Consider the following 18490-nt stretch of genomic DNA (forward strand, 5'->3'; position numbering starts at 1 on the left):
AATTAGAGAGAGAAAGAGAGATGGGGGAGGAGAGAGAACGCTGAATGGGTTATCTATCAGGACATAGTGGCTGGTTTAATGGGGTGCTCGCTTATCTATTTAGAGAGAGAAAAGGGTGAAATGGATCAAGACATGAGAGAGAGAATAACTTAGAGAGAGAAAGAGGAGAGAAAGGCATCGGCAATTTTTCAGTAGGGGAAGAGAACCACATGGGGTTTTAAAAAGGGAATTATTAGTGGCCTTTTTCATGGTCTCAAAAAAAAAAAAAAAAAAAAAAAAAAATCATTGGCCTTTTCTAAAATTTTGGAGTGAAAAAAGGCAAGCAATTAAATTTAATTTAATTTTATAAATGAGAACAAAATATGAGAGGAAGAAAAATTGTAAATGTCTCTCTCTAAAGAGCAAGCATGGATCCCTTTAGAAATGGGATTGCATGGATCCCTCTAGAAATGGGATTGACGTCGTGGTAGCACCACTTAAGCTTCAGCTATCGGTCTAAGTTTTCTTTCTCATATGCATTAAAAACTATTAATTATTTATAAAAATAAAAACGGGTAGGGACAGGTATTCCCCACTAATCTACCCAAAAAAAAACAAAAACAAAAATAAAAATAAAAACATGGATCTCTCTCTCTAGGTACCCAACATAAAACAAAAATCTCTCCCCTTCACTAATCCATTCAATCTCTTCTAATTTTCTTATAAACCAATCTCTCTCAAATCTCAATAACTTGAAAAACATTTTCTCTGTAATCTCAATCACCCAAAACTCTCTCTCTCATTTAATTATGTATATTAACTTTTATACAGTTCCAAATTTCAATTACCCATGATGAGGTTTTTATAAGGCCTAGGTTTTATGAAAAAGCCTCCTTTCGAATCTTTGTTCAGAAAGTGCTTTAATCTCTATGATCTCTCCACAATCAATTTCCAACACTGACAATAAAATTTGAAATTCAAAAAATATATAAATCTTGTATATCTTTAAATACTTATTTTATGGTGAAATGAACTGTCTAGATAATTTGTTGTAATATATATTGTTTTTTGAGTTTGAAATACCTTTTCCTTTTTTTTACAATCACAATATTCAAAGGTTTTTCAATGCTTGAATTTGAAATTTTGGATGAGTTATGAGGTGAAGCTTTACTTATTTTGATATAGCTATAGGCCTTTCAAACCATTTTCTATTACATAATCTCTCTCATTTTATTGTCTTTTATATATAAATCAAAATGCCTTGAACCTCAATTTCTCAGAAAAATAAATCTCAATTTCAAGGATCAATTACAAGCTCTCTCTCTCATTTTATTATTATCTTACATATAAATCAATATCTCAAACCTCAATTACCCAAAAAATAAATCTCAATTCCAAGTATAAGTCACAAAAACACTCTCTCTCTCTGTCTCTGAAACTCCCCCCTCTCTCTCATTTTATTATCTTCCAAGTTTCATATAAATTAGTCTCTCATACCTCAATTACCCAAAAAAATAATCTCAGTTGAAAGTATCAGTTACAAAACTCTCTCTCTCCCCCTCTCTCTCTCTCTCTCTAAAAATAATTTCAAAGTTTAAAGGGCAATGACTGAAAAACCGGGCATCTAGAATATGCTTAAAAGACCTTTACCAAACATAACCTCCCACTAGCAAAACCCTAATTTTGACAAATTTAGTTACAATGATGTCCCTAAATTAAAATCGACCTAATCCATACTTTGAATGTGTTGGCCAAAGAAAAGCAGATTCATCCTATTCCTCTTGCCAAAATTAGCTTCTCCATGGCCCATGAATTCGGGCATGCCTCAATTTAATCGCATTTTCTAGGGCCCTTTTTATACACCTTAATTGGCATTTCCAATAAATAGCTCTTTTTATTTTCAAGGGCAATTTTTTAAAATTATTATCTTGAGCGGCACAAAAATTTTCGAAGCTGAGGGTAAAGATTATCATTATTGTAATTATTATCTCAATGGCAATTCAATTGTATCTGGTATCGAGATTACTGATGACAACTTTTAACATGAATAGTGACAAGCCATGTTGGGATGTCAACTGCTTTAAAGTTAAAAAGAAATTACATAATTGGTGAACCTTTTCTGTTTGTCAAATTAAACATGAGCCAGCACAAAAAACTTGCTCTTTTGTCGCAATCTTATTAGCTTCGATTTTTTTCTATAATTACTTTTTTCCCTTGTCATTTCCAGTTTTGGCAACCAGCTCATTTCAGTTGAACCACCTGACCAAGTTGGAAGAACCGGCCCGTGCACCGATTGACTACGTAACAAAGTTTATTTACTATTAGTACAAAGAGGTTAAAATCACCCAAAGCCATGGGCCCATAAATCAGTTGGCCCGAATACATTTAGAAGATTACCACATTATACAAACCAAATCCATGAATATAGAAAATGATTTGAAATGTCAGCTCACAATACAATAACATACTCCAAAGGGCTCAAATTAAAAGGCAATAGTTGCATGTGAGCCTTTTGGAAATGGTTTGATAAGGTTGCAGCTCTATCAAAATAAGTAATACCTCACCTCAAAACTCGCTAAAAAATTAAAAATTCCAATTATGTGGCAGTAAAACCTTTAAATCAATTATATTGGGTTTGACAATTATGGTTGTGAAAAAAAAAAAATCGGATCCAAGCCTTAAAAATAGTGTATATTATAACTCATTATCTAGACCATTCATTTCACCCTAAAAATAAATGTTTATGGATATGCAATCTATACCATTTATTGAGCTTCAAATTTCACAGTTGGTATTTGAAATTGATTTTAGAACTATCATGGAGATTTCTGATGCCCAAAAATGCTTTCTAGATGAGGATTCAAGGCGAGACTTTGTTTTCATACATCCTAGGCCTTATAGAAACTACTCCTTTTTTTTTTTTGAAAATAAGGTTTGATAGGGCTGCAAATAAGTAAAACCTTACGTTAAAACTCATTGAAAAGTGCACTTCTAGCATAGGAAAACCTTTAAATCAATTATATCGGCCTTGACCTTTCATGGTTGTGAAAAAAATTAGGATTCAAAGCTGTAAAAATAATATATATTGTAACACATTATCTAAGCCGTCCATTTCACCCTAAAAATATGTGTTTATGGATTTGCAATCTATACCATTTATTGTGCTTCAATTTTCACTGTCGGTGTTGGAAATTGACTTTAGAGCTATCATGGAGATTTATGTTGCCCAAAGTGCTTTTTCGGACGAGGATTCAAGGTGAGACTTTACTTTGTTTTCATAACACGGTTTCTATGAGTCCACATACTCACGCATAGAAATACATACCCCTTATTAATTTATTTTTTATTTAGAATTTGATCCTAATTTGTAGGAAATATTTAAATGATATTTAACATGGAGATTACTAATCTGTAAAAACAAATAAAATTTTAAAACTAGAAATGATATTGTTTTGGAGAAAATATTTCAACTGTTTATTTTACTTTTTCTTCGGAAGACTATTATTTATGGGACCCGATTTTGGTGGACGGTGTAAATCTCCAAGGTAACAAGTGCAGGCTTGGGCGCACCAAACAATTTTCCTTTCATAAATCCTAGACCTCTACAAAAGCTCGATCATTTTATGGAAATGGCCTGTATCCCTATCAATATAAGTAAAACTCCACCTCAAAACTCGTTTTGGCGTAGGAAAGAACTTTAAATCAATTATCTCGGTTTTGACTATTATGTTTGTAAAAAAAAAAAAGTAAAGATTCCAAGCCCTAAACATAGTGTATATTGTTAAAAAAAAACTAAACTATCCATTTCACCTTAAAAACAAGTGTTTACTCATCCATAATTTGTACTATGCATTGAGCTTCAAATTTCACGGTCGGGATTAGAAATTGAATTTAGAGCCATCATGAAGATTTTTGATGTCCAAAGTGCTTTCCAGACAAAAATTTAAGGTGAGGCTCTAATAAAAACATCATCTTTTTTTTGGAAATGGTTTGATAGGGTTGCAACTCTATCACACTACCTAAAATATCACCTCAAAACCAGCAGAAAATTTCAATTATGCATAGGAAGTTTAAATCAATTATCTCGGCTTTGACCATTATGGTTATGAAAAAAAATACGGATTTCAAGCCTTAAAAATAGTGTTTCTAATAACACACTATCTAAGCCATCCATTTCACCATAAAAATAAGTGTTTATGGATTCGCAATATGTACCATTGCGCTTCAAATTTCGTAGCTAGTGTTGGAAATTGATTTTAGAGCCACCATGAAGATTTCTGATGCCCATAGTGCTTTCCGAACAAGGATTTAAGTTGACACTTTGTTTTCGTACATCCAAGGCCTTATAGAAACTGCGTTTCTTTTTTTTTAGAAAATGGTTTGATAGTGCTGCAGCTCTATCAAAAAACCTCACCTCAACACTTGTTGAAAATTGTAGTTCTAGCACAGGAAAAACTTTAAATCAATCACTTGGGCTTGACCATTATGGTTGTGAAAAAAAACTAAGATTCGAAGATAGTGTGTATTGTAACCATAGTTAGCAAATCGCCGTATTAAACATGATTTTTTTCAAAAAATCGGAGTTTTTTTTTAAACCGTTTTAATCTGTGTATTATTAAAAAGAGCGTAAAAAAATCGTTTTTTTCATGAAGAAGTTTAAAACGTGATTTTTTTATATTTACAATAAATCGTTCCAAAAAAACTTTACTATTAATAGAATATGATTTTTTCTTTTTTTGGAAAGTTTATTTTACCTCTTTCCTATTTTATAAAAGTTCATTTTTTACACCTTAAAAAAAAGTTCATTTACCTTTTTCTTGCTTTTATTTCTTTCCTTTTTTTCCTTTTTTTTTTTTTTTTATCCTAAAACGGGCTCATTGCATGTGACTGCTGACTTATTAAACGTTAACTATAAAAAATCCTGAAATTTAACATAGCTAAAAAATCCCCAAATTTAACGTAGCTCAAAGAATATTGCATTAAGGCAAAATAAATTAGGGCTTTTCCCTAAACATGATTAAAAAATCCTTAAGTTTAAAAAAGAGAGCACCATCGGAGTTCTACGCAGCGCACCCATCTGATTTTCTTTACAAACAAGTTCACCATCTTCTGCTTCAAAAGACAACATCATCTGAAAAACCTCTGCACGTGCCTGCTCTTCAGTGCTCATCTCTGAGAGATCCGATGTCACCCCCTTCTCTTTTTCTCTGCGTTCATTTCCCTCTCTGTTTATTTTTCTGCAACCACTTCTCTCTTCTCTTTCCCCGCTCCATTTTTTTCTATTAAAAACTATAGTTGTCGGGGCACGTATAGAAAATGATACTTAGCTTTTTGGGTACGTAGGACACGTGTCGTGAGTAAATACTTCAGAGAAATATGCACAACCTTTGGATTTGGAATTCATCAACATGACCAAATAGTTAGTATGGTGCATACGCACATGCTTTGAATTACATGACTAAATGGTTAATATGGCACAAGCTTTGAATTTGGAATTTAAATTAACATGACTAAATAGTTAGTATGGTTCAAAGTTAGAATAGTTAACCTATCCGTTTTTTTCATTCCGATTTTTTGAGCCTAGTGATATATTTGTGATATCTTTACATAAAGTATTTTTGTCCATCCGTATTTTTTATCCGACTTTATCCGTTTTTTTTATCTGATTTTTTTATCCATAATTAATATCCGATTTTATAGTGAGCCGATATATGACCACTTCCCAACTTGCTAACTATGATTGCAACACATTATCTAGATTGCCAATTTCATTTAAAAAACAAGTATTTACCGATCGCTATCTATACCATTTATTGAGATTCAAATTTTATGATCCGCCAGTTTTATTTCAAAAACAAGTATTTACTGATCGTTATCTATACTATTTATTAAGCTTCAAATTTTATTGTATTGAATTGAAAATTGTTTTTAGAGCCATCATGGAGATCTACCCAAGTGCTTTCCCCTTCTAAGTGGACCGTTGTACACATGCTATCCCCCATGCACGAGGTTTTGTAACAATATAATAAAAAATTGAAACTGGTTTTAGGTTAGAAGGGAAAAAATTGGCAACAAGAATTTCGTTAGTCCTAATTTCAAGTTTTCTATAAACTTGTTTCACATGAAAATTTTCAATTTTTCTATGAACTTGTTTCACATGAAAATTTGTGGGTGTGTAACTAGCTCAGGTGCACCTAAAAGATACAAAAAATTAGTTTGAATTTAAGAAATGACCAAAATGCACTAAAATAAAAAAATTAGTTTGAAACCGTCAATAGAAGAAATGACCGAAGTGCCCTAAATATTTTGGGGACATTTTGGTCAGTTATGTTATTCAAACTAGTTTTTTCTTTCTCTTTGTTTTTTGTTTTTTGTTTTTCCTGGTGCACCTCATTGAGATGAGTGATGCCACACTTTCAAGTTGATTGGATATGCACGAAAGAAAATCCAAATTTTCATACTTGTAAAAAGTAAATACTCGATCTCCTAAAACTTTTATAATCAGAGCTTAAGATAATCCAACTCCTTACCATTCTCAACTACGGATGAAATACGCTGCTGTCAGCAACACACAGAGTCCATTCGAAGCTAGTCCAATTACAATATAAGGCATAATTTACAGCAGCAACCATGAATAGAGAGAGAGAGAGAGAGAGATCCATGCACTCATTGCATCCAATAGAAAACTCGGCTATGCAGCTAGTTTGAGACTTCCACCCAAGAATCCATGCAAATATTTTGTTGTGTGTGAGAGAGAGAGAGAGGGGGGGGGGGGGGGGGGGGAGAGAGAGATTCACATCTATAGACTTTTTTCCTCCACACCACATGACTCTGCTGAGCCCTGCCCAGAATCTGTGATGCTCTTGGCATTTACAAACTCCCGACACGAATCTGCTAAATTTTGTAATGTCAGGCATGGATTATCTTCATCTTTAACAGTGTTCTTCACCTTATCTAGCAACCCAACTATCGAGCCTCTACTGAAACGATCTGAATTCTCATAGAACAAATCCAACCATGCCTTCTTTGAAATAATGCGAATAGCCGCCAAGCTTTGGGCACAACTGATTGCCTCTCCATAGTCTTCAGAATGTAAAGCATTGCAAAACCTTTCCTTAAAGATTGGAACAGGAGGCTTTCTACCTGACTGAACCAAGTGATCACAGGCAGTACACAATAACCGCCCCTGAAACGTGAATCAATGGATTTGGTTAGAGAAAGAAAGACAGGGAATATGAGATGAAATCTTCCTTGCCAGTGGGCACGCATGCATGCATGTGTGTGTGTGTGTGAGTGAGAGAGAGAGAGAGAGAGAGGAAATCCTCATAGCCAGTGTCAAAAAGGTATCACCGGCTATCACAGGAAAGCATGCTAATAGAGGAGGGAAATCAATTGTTAAGTACCTTTCCAGCCCTGGATGCTTCTAAAACCAGTCGAAGGTGATACTTCAAATCAAACTGATAACCATGATGAACCATTCGCATGTAAACACTCTCGATGTCATCCCACTGCTTTGAAGCAGAACAAGCCTCTAGCATGGTATTAAATGTGCATTTATCAGGAAGTAGCCTTTCCCTATCCGTTTCTCCCCTAAATTTGGCACCACCATCCAAAATCGCTTGAAACAAATCCTTTGCTTCTTTGAAAAACCCATTTTGGGCATAGGACTTGAGCACTATGTTGCATGTTACAATGTTTGGGGAGCAATACTTCTGCATATGGCGAAAGATGTATTCGCCATCTTTAACATTTCCCACTTCGAGACAAGTTTGCATCAATCCTGTGAAAGTCATAACTAGAGGCTTATTTGCAACCTTGCATATTTTCTCAACCTGCAAAACAAGTGCACCCATAAGAAAAAATTTAGTCCCTAACATCAAATCAATTCATAAACTACCATAGCTTGATGAAGTACCATGTGTTATACTTATGGTACGAAATAATATTAAGTGAACAAGCCTTATTAAAAGCATATACAGGTACTCTATGAAAGAAGAAAATTTCTAGTTATAAACAAGAAATATGGTACCATACTACTGCCGCTTTACCCTCCTTGTCAAACTGTCCTTTTCCATGAAAGATGATGATTTTATAGTTGTAAAGTTGCAGTCATTAACCAACTAAATAAAATTAACAAAAGTCAAAAACATTAGCGTAGATGAGAATAGGCATCTCCAGAAATCTACAAATTATGGAAAGATGTAACCGACAAACAAATATATCCTTCTCGTTCCTCTGCCAAGCCATCTACACCCTCATTCTCACAACAGGGAACATGGCACAGAGAGAACAATAAAACACCAACTGCCAAACCGTAGCCAAACATAATACTCAGTGTTCAATCTTTTACTTAGGAAAGAAACCCCATTTCTAAGCTTTGATTCCATTGGAAACTGGAAATATAGTTGATGCCATGAGAGGTCCAAAACAGCCACAATGTCAAGCAAAAAAAATTTCAGTAAGATTTTAGGCTGCTAATTGCTATTAGTTTTAGTTGATTACTATTAGGTTCATAGCCATATGTAACCCAACCACTCAAGGCCAAGCAGACTGATTAAGGAGAGGAGATGAGTTGATCTCAAACCTAAGAAAGTGGCTGTGAGTATTAAGCTTGGTGTTTTGACAAAGATTTCTCATGTTACTCGTATTTCTTCTGTTAAGTTGACATGCACTATAGTTTAAAGGTAAAAAAGTAAAACAGAATATTAACTTGCTTGAACCAGCAACCTATCTAGTAACCACCAAGTCATCCAGGTTAATTGTCCAACTTGAACAGATGTTTGACTAAAACCATACCACTTCCAACTCCCAAAATATCCTCACGAGACAATCACCTTAGCAGTACATGATTAAAGAACCAACTAATACTTTAACTTTCAACACAAAAAAACAATATGAAAGACCAGATGCTTACAGAGGAGAATATTGTTCTATAATACAGACCTGCAATAATGCCTCTTGGCACCTTCCAGCACTGCAGAGACAACGAGCTAGGTCATAGTAAAGACTAGCAGAGCCAACAATACCTCGCCTCTCCATGTCCTGCACTGCTAATACAGCCTCTTCTGTTTTACCTTCTTTCCAGAGAGCATTTACTAGAACTGTAAGGAATAACATGAAATGGGTAGCATATAATGCGTGAAAATAACTGAAAATCATCAACAAAAAAATATTCTTTGGGTACCTTTGTATGTCAAAGTATTTGGAACAGAGGATTTTTCCACTTTCTTGAAGAATTCATATACCAAGCTGTATTTCTCACATGCAAGCATTACCTGAAAGTTGAGCAAACATAAATTGTGAGCTTATGTTTGAATATCTAAACCCCACAAAAGACTAAAAGAGTTTTATAAAGAAAAGAAACCATCCCAGAAATTCGACCAAATAAAAAGGTTAAAACTTTTCTCTCTTTTTAAAAAATTAAAAGGTTTTGATGATGATGAGAAAAGGAGAACAGCATCAAATTAGAGTATCTTATCAGAAAGAACAAACAGAAATTGAAATCAAATGGTATCAGTAGATGAAAAACAAAGGAGTGAAATTCCTCAACATTCAATGCTCTGAAGCCCAACAAGCACTTCCAGTTTGGAGGGGGAAGTTACAAAAAAGGATTGCTACCATTTGGTATGTCTTTTCTCATAACAAATGTTCAACAGATGTCACTAGTTAGATGAACTAAGCAAACACAGTCAAAGAAGTCCATTTTTACATTAGACAAACTCAAATAAGTTCCAAAACTTTATGCATAAATGTGCTGGGCCCTGAGTTATGAACTCAATCTAGTTTTGGTTCCAGGCTTTGGATTATACATGTGAGCATTGGCACCGACAGCAGCACTCAAATGAATGGCAACAAAGAGTGAAATATGAACCCGTGTCCTTTAATGAAATAGTATAGTGAGAAATGAACCAACAACCAGGGCATTAGTTTTATAGGGATATCCAGCCTAATAAGAAACAAATCAATAGATAAAAATGAGAGAGTCCCTATATCACAGAGCAACAGGATATTACCTCCATAACTAGACCACACGTTGTGCTGGAGGGCTGTATGTTGCGTTGTTTTAGTTGTTGCAATACCCAGAATGCACCTTCCCATTGTTTCTGTTGAACACAAGCATTCAAAACCTACAGAAACCAGAAACTATTCATCACATTATGGACTCAAAGGGAGACATGACTGCCGAACCACAGCACTATACACTTCCCTTCTTTGATATATTGATAACAAGGGATCCCAAACTACTAACATGAAGGGAAAGTATCAGAAAAGTGCCTAGAACACCTGCATAGAACAGGCAGGCGGTCTAGAAAATTAAAATATCATGACAGTACCTGCATTGGTCAATTTGTTTCTACTGGGAGGTTAACCTTGGTATAGTTTAACTTTAAAATGCCAGACAAGGATGGTTTAGTTTTAAAATTCACTCAACATGTATACAAAATGGCCTCACTTGTTCAGTATTTTAAATGCTGGAACATGGGAAAGTCGTTATTTCAAAAAGTTGCAAGTCAAAGTACTGCCAAGATATCAGTTTCTGGACCATCTGGACGACCCATGAAGGTGTTCCAAGTGTTGTCATCCTCATATTTTCCTTACAAGGACTGAGCATCCCTTCATAAAGCATTAATGGTGCAATCACTAACAGCATTATAGATGACAAGGTCTGGTTCCAGACGGGGATCCCACTTATCCAATATGCTACTTTTCATCTTCTTCTGCGGACCAGCTCTCATGCAATCAATAACATCAAATAGTTCTTTCATGTAACCAGCTTGTCCAAGAATTACAGCAATACAATGGTATGCAGGCATGTCTGGGTATGATGATACTTGTTCCTGAAAAATTCAAAAACAAGTTACGTACAATGCTTGTGAAAGAGAATAGGACTAAAAACGTTAAAATATAATAAAAATTCATGTTACAGTTACAGGATGAATATTACACGCATAGCATGGAAAACATTCAGTGCCTCAACAGGCCTCCTTGCCTTCCCAAGCACATCAAGGGCAGTTGTGTAGATATATCTGCAACAAAATGTTCAGATTTAGGCAAAGGATATCACTTCTTACTAGTCAGCCACATACATACCAGCACAGATGACTCCAAGTTTCTGTTTGTATGGATGGACCATTCATTGAGAAATTGGGTCTTCTTTCTTCCTTTTCCATTTTCTCTGATAGTGCGGGTGTTTTTTTTTTTTTTTTTTTTGTGTGTGTGTGTGTGTGTGTGTGTATCTAAGAGAGAGACGCAAAAACACAGAAGGAAGATTCGAACATCAGTCCATTTGGCACTCTTAACCTAATCATCAATGAATTTCATCTAATGAGATAATGGGGCAGCTAAATAAAAAATACTAAGGAGTAAAACAACTGAGTAGAACAGATGTATTCCTTAGCCAAATTGAAGGCTGCTCATGTCTTCAGGGAGGGAGTGATACTGTAGAATAAAGTTGCCGCTTAGCTTGGAAGAATCAAGAGTCACAAGGATTTGTACCAATTACTTATTGAACCTCAAAAGAAATTACACTGGATGGCCAGACCACAAGCTTAATTTTTAATATCACAAATGTCAGAATATAATAATATTCGACTAATCCAAGGTGGAAACAATTTTACCTGCTCTTGTAGGACTTGAAACGCTCATGAGATTCAAGCCACTGAATGACTTGTAACGTACGTCTCCAGTTTCCAAGATCCCCCAATATCCGGATAACCCTCAGAATTGAATGATCTGTAAACTTGATTCCTGCACTGTGCATCATCTTGGAGAACTGCCATTCTGGCAAATTGACATCTGTACCATTCAACCTTTAACAAGTAAATACCAAAAAGTTAATCTTTCTAATGTAAAACCCATTAATATGAGTATAATTTTAAACATAGACAATACAATTCAGAAAGAAAATGCTAATAGAAGATTGCTTCAATAACAAAAGGAAAAACTAAGTTCGACATGGCAGACAAATATGGAATCTGCCAAAGAAGCAATTGGCACAAACAAAAAATAAATGGTTGCAAGTTGACCAAACGAGCATTGGTGCTTTATTCTTTTTTCTTTTTCTTTTTATGAGAGAACCACTGTGGTATAGTACTCCAGAACACAACATAAATTCGTAGTTAATTCAATGAATCAATGGTACGGAATGAGTTATTACCATTGGATTAAAACTGTAAAATCCAACATCATGCACCAGTTCTCTTTCAAAATAGCTACATAAATTCAAAAATTGCAGGATTTCACAAACCAACTGGGATACTAAAACCTAGCTTCATTGTACAATAGATGATACGAATTCAGAAATAACTCATGGGCACTTGTACGATGTAGCAGAAAAGAGAGTAAAGAAGGAGGAGAATAAGGGTGAGTGTCAAGGAGGGAGGGTGAGAGATTAATATTAGGTTTTCTTCATTTTCACTTGCAGCATTTCTGAAACAATGCCAAAATAGAGTTCCTATGCTGATTAATACACCATTCTGTACCAAGTCTTATGATGCCAAAACACGGCCGAGACCCAGATGACCATCATTTTTGCCATTGTACAAAAATGCTTTTATATTATCCGACACTTATAGGCACCGGTATTGAAGTATCTGTACATCATAGCCAAGTTTAGTATCAAAAGGCCAATAATTCTAATCACTATACAATTTCAAGCCAGAGAAGAAAAGTTGATATATTAGGGATGTATAAAATGGATAAGTTCAGATGAACGTATGGTATCCATTGAGCAACAATGAGTGGCGTACTAATTTTGCTTTATAGTTTAATAAAGTCATACATGTAGAACAAGTGCTCATATGAAGTTGAACCATTCAAAATACAAAAAAAAAAAGATAAAAATTTGGGGTGCAACAAAAGGAATGAGGAAAATTGCAATGTGCATAAAATTGATACCTTCAACGGCTAGTTAAGTGAAGTTTTCACAACATTCATTTACCAAAAAAAAAAATGGCAACATCAACTTTTCTGACGTTAGAAGCTAAAAAACATGTTGACTGTATTAGAACTATACACATACATACCACTTAACAAGCTTTTGAATCCTTTCCTCCATTTCCATTCTCAATACTCTTGGCCTATTGTTGACATCCGTGAAAACCTCAAAAGACTTGAATGCTTGCCTTTCCATCTCCAAATCATTGCCTAAAGCACCATTCGTGGTAAACCTCCTTGACATTCGAGTTTCTTTATTTTTCAAAACCTCACTTTTCCCACCATATTTTTTTTCTGGCCTGCGATGCTCGTCCCTATTAAGTGACTGGTTGCTATGTCTAACAATTCTTTGAATTATGGAACCATGTCTTTCAGTATCAGTGCCATATACACTTATCCCATCATAAGGTTTCCCACGTGGTGTCTCATATTTCTCAATTAGTTTTTCATGAATGTTTTGTTCTATCCGTGCAGGAATGTTGCGATCTATTCGTGAAGGTTCCTGTAAGTTACCATCCACTTGCCTCCTTATGTATACACCCTTCTTAACCTCTTGTTCACTTGTTTTCGTGCTGAGATGATTAACATGGCATTCTTCCCAATTTGAAATGGTGGGTTTCAAATTTTTCTCCAAATTTTCTCTGTGCCTCCAATTTCCTCTGGTAATCTTGCTAGAACCCATTTCAATCCTAGCATTTAAATTCTCTTTTTGCCTCAATTCTCTGCTTGTTACCTCTCTAATGCTTCTGTCTTTTGCAACTTCTAAACTTCCATTTTGTCCCATATCTCTTCTCCATTTATCTCTAACATTGCCATCTTTCAAAACATTGCTTACACTTCTATCTCTGCTGTATTCAGTTTGAATCTCAAAACCAGAACTAGACTTATCATACGTAGTTCTTTCTTTAGCAGAATTTCCACTGATTCCCTTTCTACTGCAACGATTTTCATCAACATCACTCTCAAGGACATCTAGATTTCCCTCACTTTCACGATTTTTAAAACTGTGCCTCTCCCTTTCACGAGATAAATTCTTATCCCTCTTTGTTTTGGCGGACTCCATGGCCTTCAAATACTCCCCAAATGCAGGCTCGAATTGTAAATCATTTGTTAAAACACCACCAGTTAATCTCTGATCCTGCGCCTCTTTCATGGAAAATATCCTAAAACTTCTAGTTTTATGGCTTTTGAGACTCCTAAATCGACGGGCCGTTTCCATTTCCATAAAAATAGATAAATTAAGAACCTTCACAGAAGGAAAAACATAAGAACAATCCGTTCCAAATTTCGAATTGATAAACCAGTTCTTCAAATGAATGCTCCCGTTCACCACTGATACATCCATTTCTCCACTATTCAGAACAATCTAGCAGCTAAAATTATGGAATGTGTCGATTAAGTAGCCATCGGAACCCTAATTCATTGGTTACAGAGGAATTCATGAGAATTCCAGCAAATGAATGACTTAAGCCACCAAAAAGACCTCGTTTAAAACAGTTAACAGAGCCATTGGAATACAATTCCATACGAATTACCGAGAGAAAACGACTATTGGACTGAAATATTGGTGCTTATCCCTTGAAACCCTTTCAAAACCCTAATTCCATTACAACAATAAATTACAGCGAGCCATGGATAGTACTCACTGCAAAACCCTAAACCCGGAAGAGTGGATAGCGTATACAGAGAAATGTCTAAAGAATGCCCTTTCTCTGTATTAATGACGGTTTCGTCCATATATTTTAAAAGAAAAAAGGCATATGCCAGTATTTGTCATGGCCTGAAATAGAGTCGGGCTGTCCACGTTGGCCCGACCGGCCTCAAAGACTGTAGGGACGACCGCAGCCTAAGCGTACTAATTGGGTTAGGGCCTCGACTGTTCCAACCCGAATTTATGATAAAAAGTATTTAAAGATGTTTAATATATGCTTAAAAAATTTTCTGGTCATATACTGGGCCCGACCTTGCACTACTCCCATGCAACCCGAACCTAGCGCATATGTTCGTCTGGAAAGCCCAGAAGCCAAGTCCACCAACAGCCCTAGTCCAAATGGACCTGCTGCAAAACTAGTAACGAGTGTGGACTAGGGTTCGACTGCAAGCCTGGTTGAATTGAAATTTTAAAAGTAAAAAAACAGAAAAAAAAAAGGATAATGAATCAAAATATAATATGTATTTAATAAGATTGTTCAGCCCGGTCTAGTTGGTTAGCTAACAACCTTATTAATTTCTATTTTAGATCGATTTCTATTACCCAGATGTAACTCTCGACTAGACTGGCAGATACACCAATACAATCTACCGATTGAACCAGTTGGTACGATTCAGACTCAAAAATGACTACTTTTATCATTTGGAAAGGAGAGGTGGTATGTCCGGTCTTAATTCAAGAAAAAGGTCATATGGGGCATCAACCTTATACTACATAACTATGACACAAAAGGCTATTTTGATGTTAAAAAACCTTCTAATTGATCATTTCTACCCCAAAATAAAGGAATAGAATAAAAAAAATTTCAAGTCTTAAAAATAGTGTATGTTTATAATACTATCTGGATCATCCATTTTTTAGTGTTTATAAATCTACTAAATTCACAATATTTTTGAAGGCGCTCAGGCAAAAACGTACTTTAAAGTAAGCTGCCAATGAGCCCGGGGTAGCCCATAGGCTTTCAGGTCTGGGCCGATTTAGGATGTAGCATAAGAAAGTGTTGACCCCAAAAATTGCATGCACTTAGTGGTTCACCTTTTACTTGGGCTCAAGGTTCGCATTCAGGGTCCTGATGACCACAATGAATGACTAAATATCATGGACCTTGGGCTCAAGGCCTGCGATCACTCTGCATATAGCTCCACAATGGCCCATTTAATCTTGCTTTAATGGTGGTGTGGGTGTGGGTTGGGCTCAGAGCAAGTGTTGGGTTGAAGCTCTGCACTTTTTGATGAACCAAAACCAGATGTAGTTCACTAAAATGTAACTTGCTTTGGATTTTGGATTGGGCACTGGATCCTACAAAAAATCCTACCATAAAACATCGATTTGTGATTGCCAAGGTTATTATTACAAGATTATGTTTGAAGACCAAGTTGGATGGATTATGAAATAATTACTAAGATCCTTTATCTTTGGCATGAGGAGCAGAGGAGGTTGGATTCACGGATACCGCACGCAAACAGTGACAGCTTGTGTGCATCACCAGGTTTGAAAATTTATTGTTGAGCTTTGAGCTTGGTTAATGAAACAACTGCAGCTGCTTGATTTTTGACCCGTGGGTATCAATGGTAAATAGTTTTATTGTATACTTTTTCTTTATGGATTATTGTATACTTTTCCTTTATTGATTGCATGCCCATGAACTTATTCTCTTTTCTTTTATTTATTTGTTCTTTTTGGTTTGTTCTCTTTCGGGATTTGAACTTGGAGTGTAGCAAACAAAGCTATGTACCTCCAACCATGAAATCTGAAGCAGGGATTTCTGTGTTGATAGTGAGGCAAAAATGGCTCAAGCATTGTGAGATTTGGAGATTTCCATGATATCCTACCAGCAGTATCCATGGTAGTATCCAACATTATGACCGAAGAAGGGCAAAACTCCAAATAGTTAATTTTGATATTCATGAGAAAAATATTGTTAGGCAAATGGTAGGTCGGGATGGACGGTTTCCAAAAATGAGTAGCTTATTTAGGACTCGATCTGTTCAATTTAGCATGTGACTTGCCGATTCTAGAGTAGGAACTCATCCAAGTCTTGTCTTATTTTGATATCTATTGGCTAATTTTTACAAATTCACCCAAGGTCTGTTACGACTCGGCTGAGTCAAATCATCCATCTCGAAGGTAGATGTGAAAATTATTTTCATCAAACACCGCACCAGAACCTCAAATGGACGGTGGTAAAAGCATATAAAAAAATGTATTTATTTAGATTCATTTTCATCATGTTTGAGATTCTCAACAGCTAAAATCTTAAACATGAAATCCGCAACTAAGATGAATTTCAGAGGGATGATTCATATAAATATATGAGTTAGCAGACTCATCGAAACTGGACCCGGAGAATAATAATTTTTAATAAGTGTTTGACATAAGCACATGACTTGTGAAACCTTTATTTTTCATGATTTTTTCATCCAACTTCTTGAAATTAAGGAAATGTACAGGTTTTGATACAGTGTGGAAGGGGCTTTGATTACGTAGTAGTTGTGTCATATGGAAGAGAGTCAAGAGACATAAAGGTTGACAGTAGAGATGAAGTTTCTAGGGTCGACATTTATTAGAGGACAATTTCTAGGGTTGAAATGAGTTATGGGGAGAATTTGTTATGATTTCTTCAGTAGAAGGCCTAGGCAACAATATCACGGTCTACATAGGACCAAAGAAGTTTAGGGTTGTTTTTTCTTTCTTTTATTATTTTTTTTGGTTTTATTTTGTCCAAAATTCTATAAGAATCTTGGACGAACGTTTGATAACCAAACACCTTCATGCAAGGTAGAATTCAGAATTGTTGCCCCATTTTGCATTAAACTATTCAATAGCCGGTACTACGGACTTCTACAGGAGCACATTGTACACTTAATTTCAATTTGTTGGAATTTTTTTTAAATGTATCTGGGTCCACTTTAGAATTATCGGGGTAAAAGAAAAAGAGATTTTGAGTTTATTTAAGTACTTCGATCTATCTTTCTGAAAATGGTCTCTCACTACTCTTAATATGATTATTTTTTGTAGAGAGCATATGAACTTTTTTCTAGTATCGTAAACTATATGACCATCACCTTACGGTACATGAATGTTACAATCACCCCTGGTCATTAGATGTAAAATCTGAAAAATAAAAACTTCATCATAGAGTTTAAAATACCATTTTTGCACTTTGAACCCGAGTAATAGCATACCTTCAACCATCCAGTTTCACTTTAAAGAATATATACAATTGTTACCTTCCTGTATTAAAGATAAAATTATTTTATTCTACATTTACTCATTTGTTTCTTTCTTTTTCATGTTGGTCGTGGTGCCGATAAGGTCACCCCAAGTTATGTAGAAAAAATAAATGCAAAGAAAATTTTACCAAAGGAAGTAAATATAAAATACTAAAAAAGAAAAATAACTCCCTAATTTATATAAAAAAAAAAAGGTAGAAGCCTTGAATTACCCAAAAAAAAAAAAAAAAATACAAAATGCTCATGAAGTAATATATATTTTTTGGCATCAAGTTTTACTAAATTTTTCTACTCACCATCATTGTGTAATCTTGTACCAAGCCCGCAATTATAGGGCACATGTTTAGTGAGAGAATATACCAAGACATGAGGTGGTGGGACCCAACACTTTCTAGGGTTTTGAGCAACCCTTATTATTGTTATGTTTTAAGAAAGCATGGTATCAGACATTATTCTGTGGAATGTGGAGGAGACATGATTGGAAGGCATTATCATAATTTGCATGTTACTAATCAACGCTAGGAAATTGTTAATTGCCAAAAATATGTAGGAACAGGCCCATAGATTGTGCCACAGTTCACATTATGTCATTATGCAATGAGGAATCCCCATGATCCATATGCATGAGCCA

General features: G+C 35.2%; 1 protein-coding gene across 1 annotated transcript; it reads right to left on the reverse strand.

Moving 5' to 3' along the window:
• Nucleotides 1-6487: 6487 nt before the first annotated feature.
• EMB2279 (pentatricopeptide (PPR) repeat-containing protein) lies at nt 6488-14796 on the reverse strand. The gene is made up of 9 exons (XM_006845918.4): nt 13005-14796; nt 11598-11789; nt 10925-11006; nt 10626-10817; nt 9993-10106; nt 9164-9254; nt 8923-9080; nt 7383-7811; nt 6488-7165 (listed from the first exon to the last, which is right to left on the reverse strand). The coding sequence occupies exons 1-9, from the start codon at nt 14258-14260 to the stop codon at nt 6779-6781; spliced, it is 2901 nt and encodes a 966-aa protein (XP_006845981.3). The 5' UTR covers nt 14261-14796; the 3' UTR covers nt 6488-6778.
• Between the last annotated feature and the right edge of the window lie 3694 nt (nt 14797-18490).

Source organism: Amborella trichopoda, chromosome 2, assembly GCF_054954075.1.
Source record: "Amborella trichopoda isolate Santa Cruz 75 chromosome 2, AtrichopodaSantaCruz75HAP2 v2.0, whole genome shotgun sequence".
Lineage (NCBI taxonomy): Eukaryota > Viridiplantae > Streptophyta > Magnoliopsida > Amborellales > Amborellaceae > Amborella > Amborella trichopoda.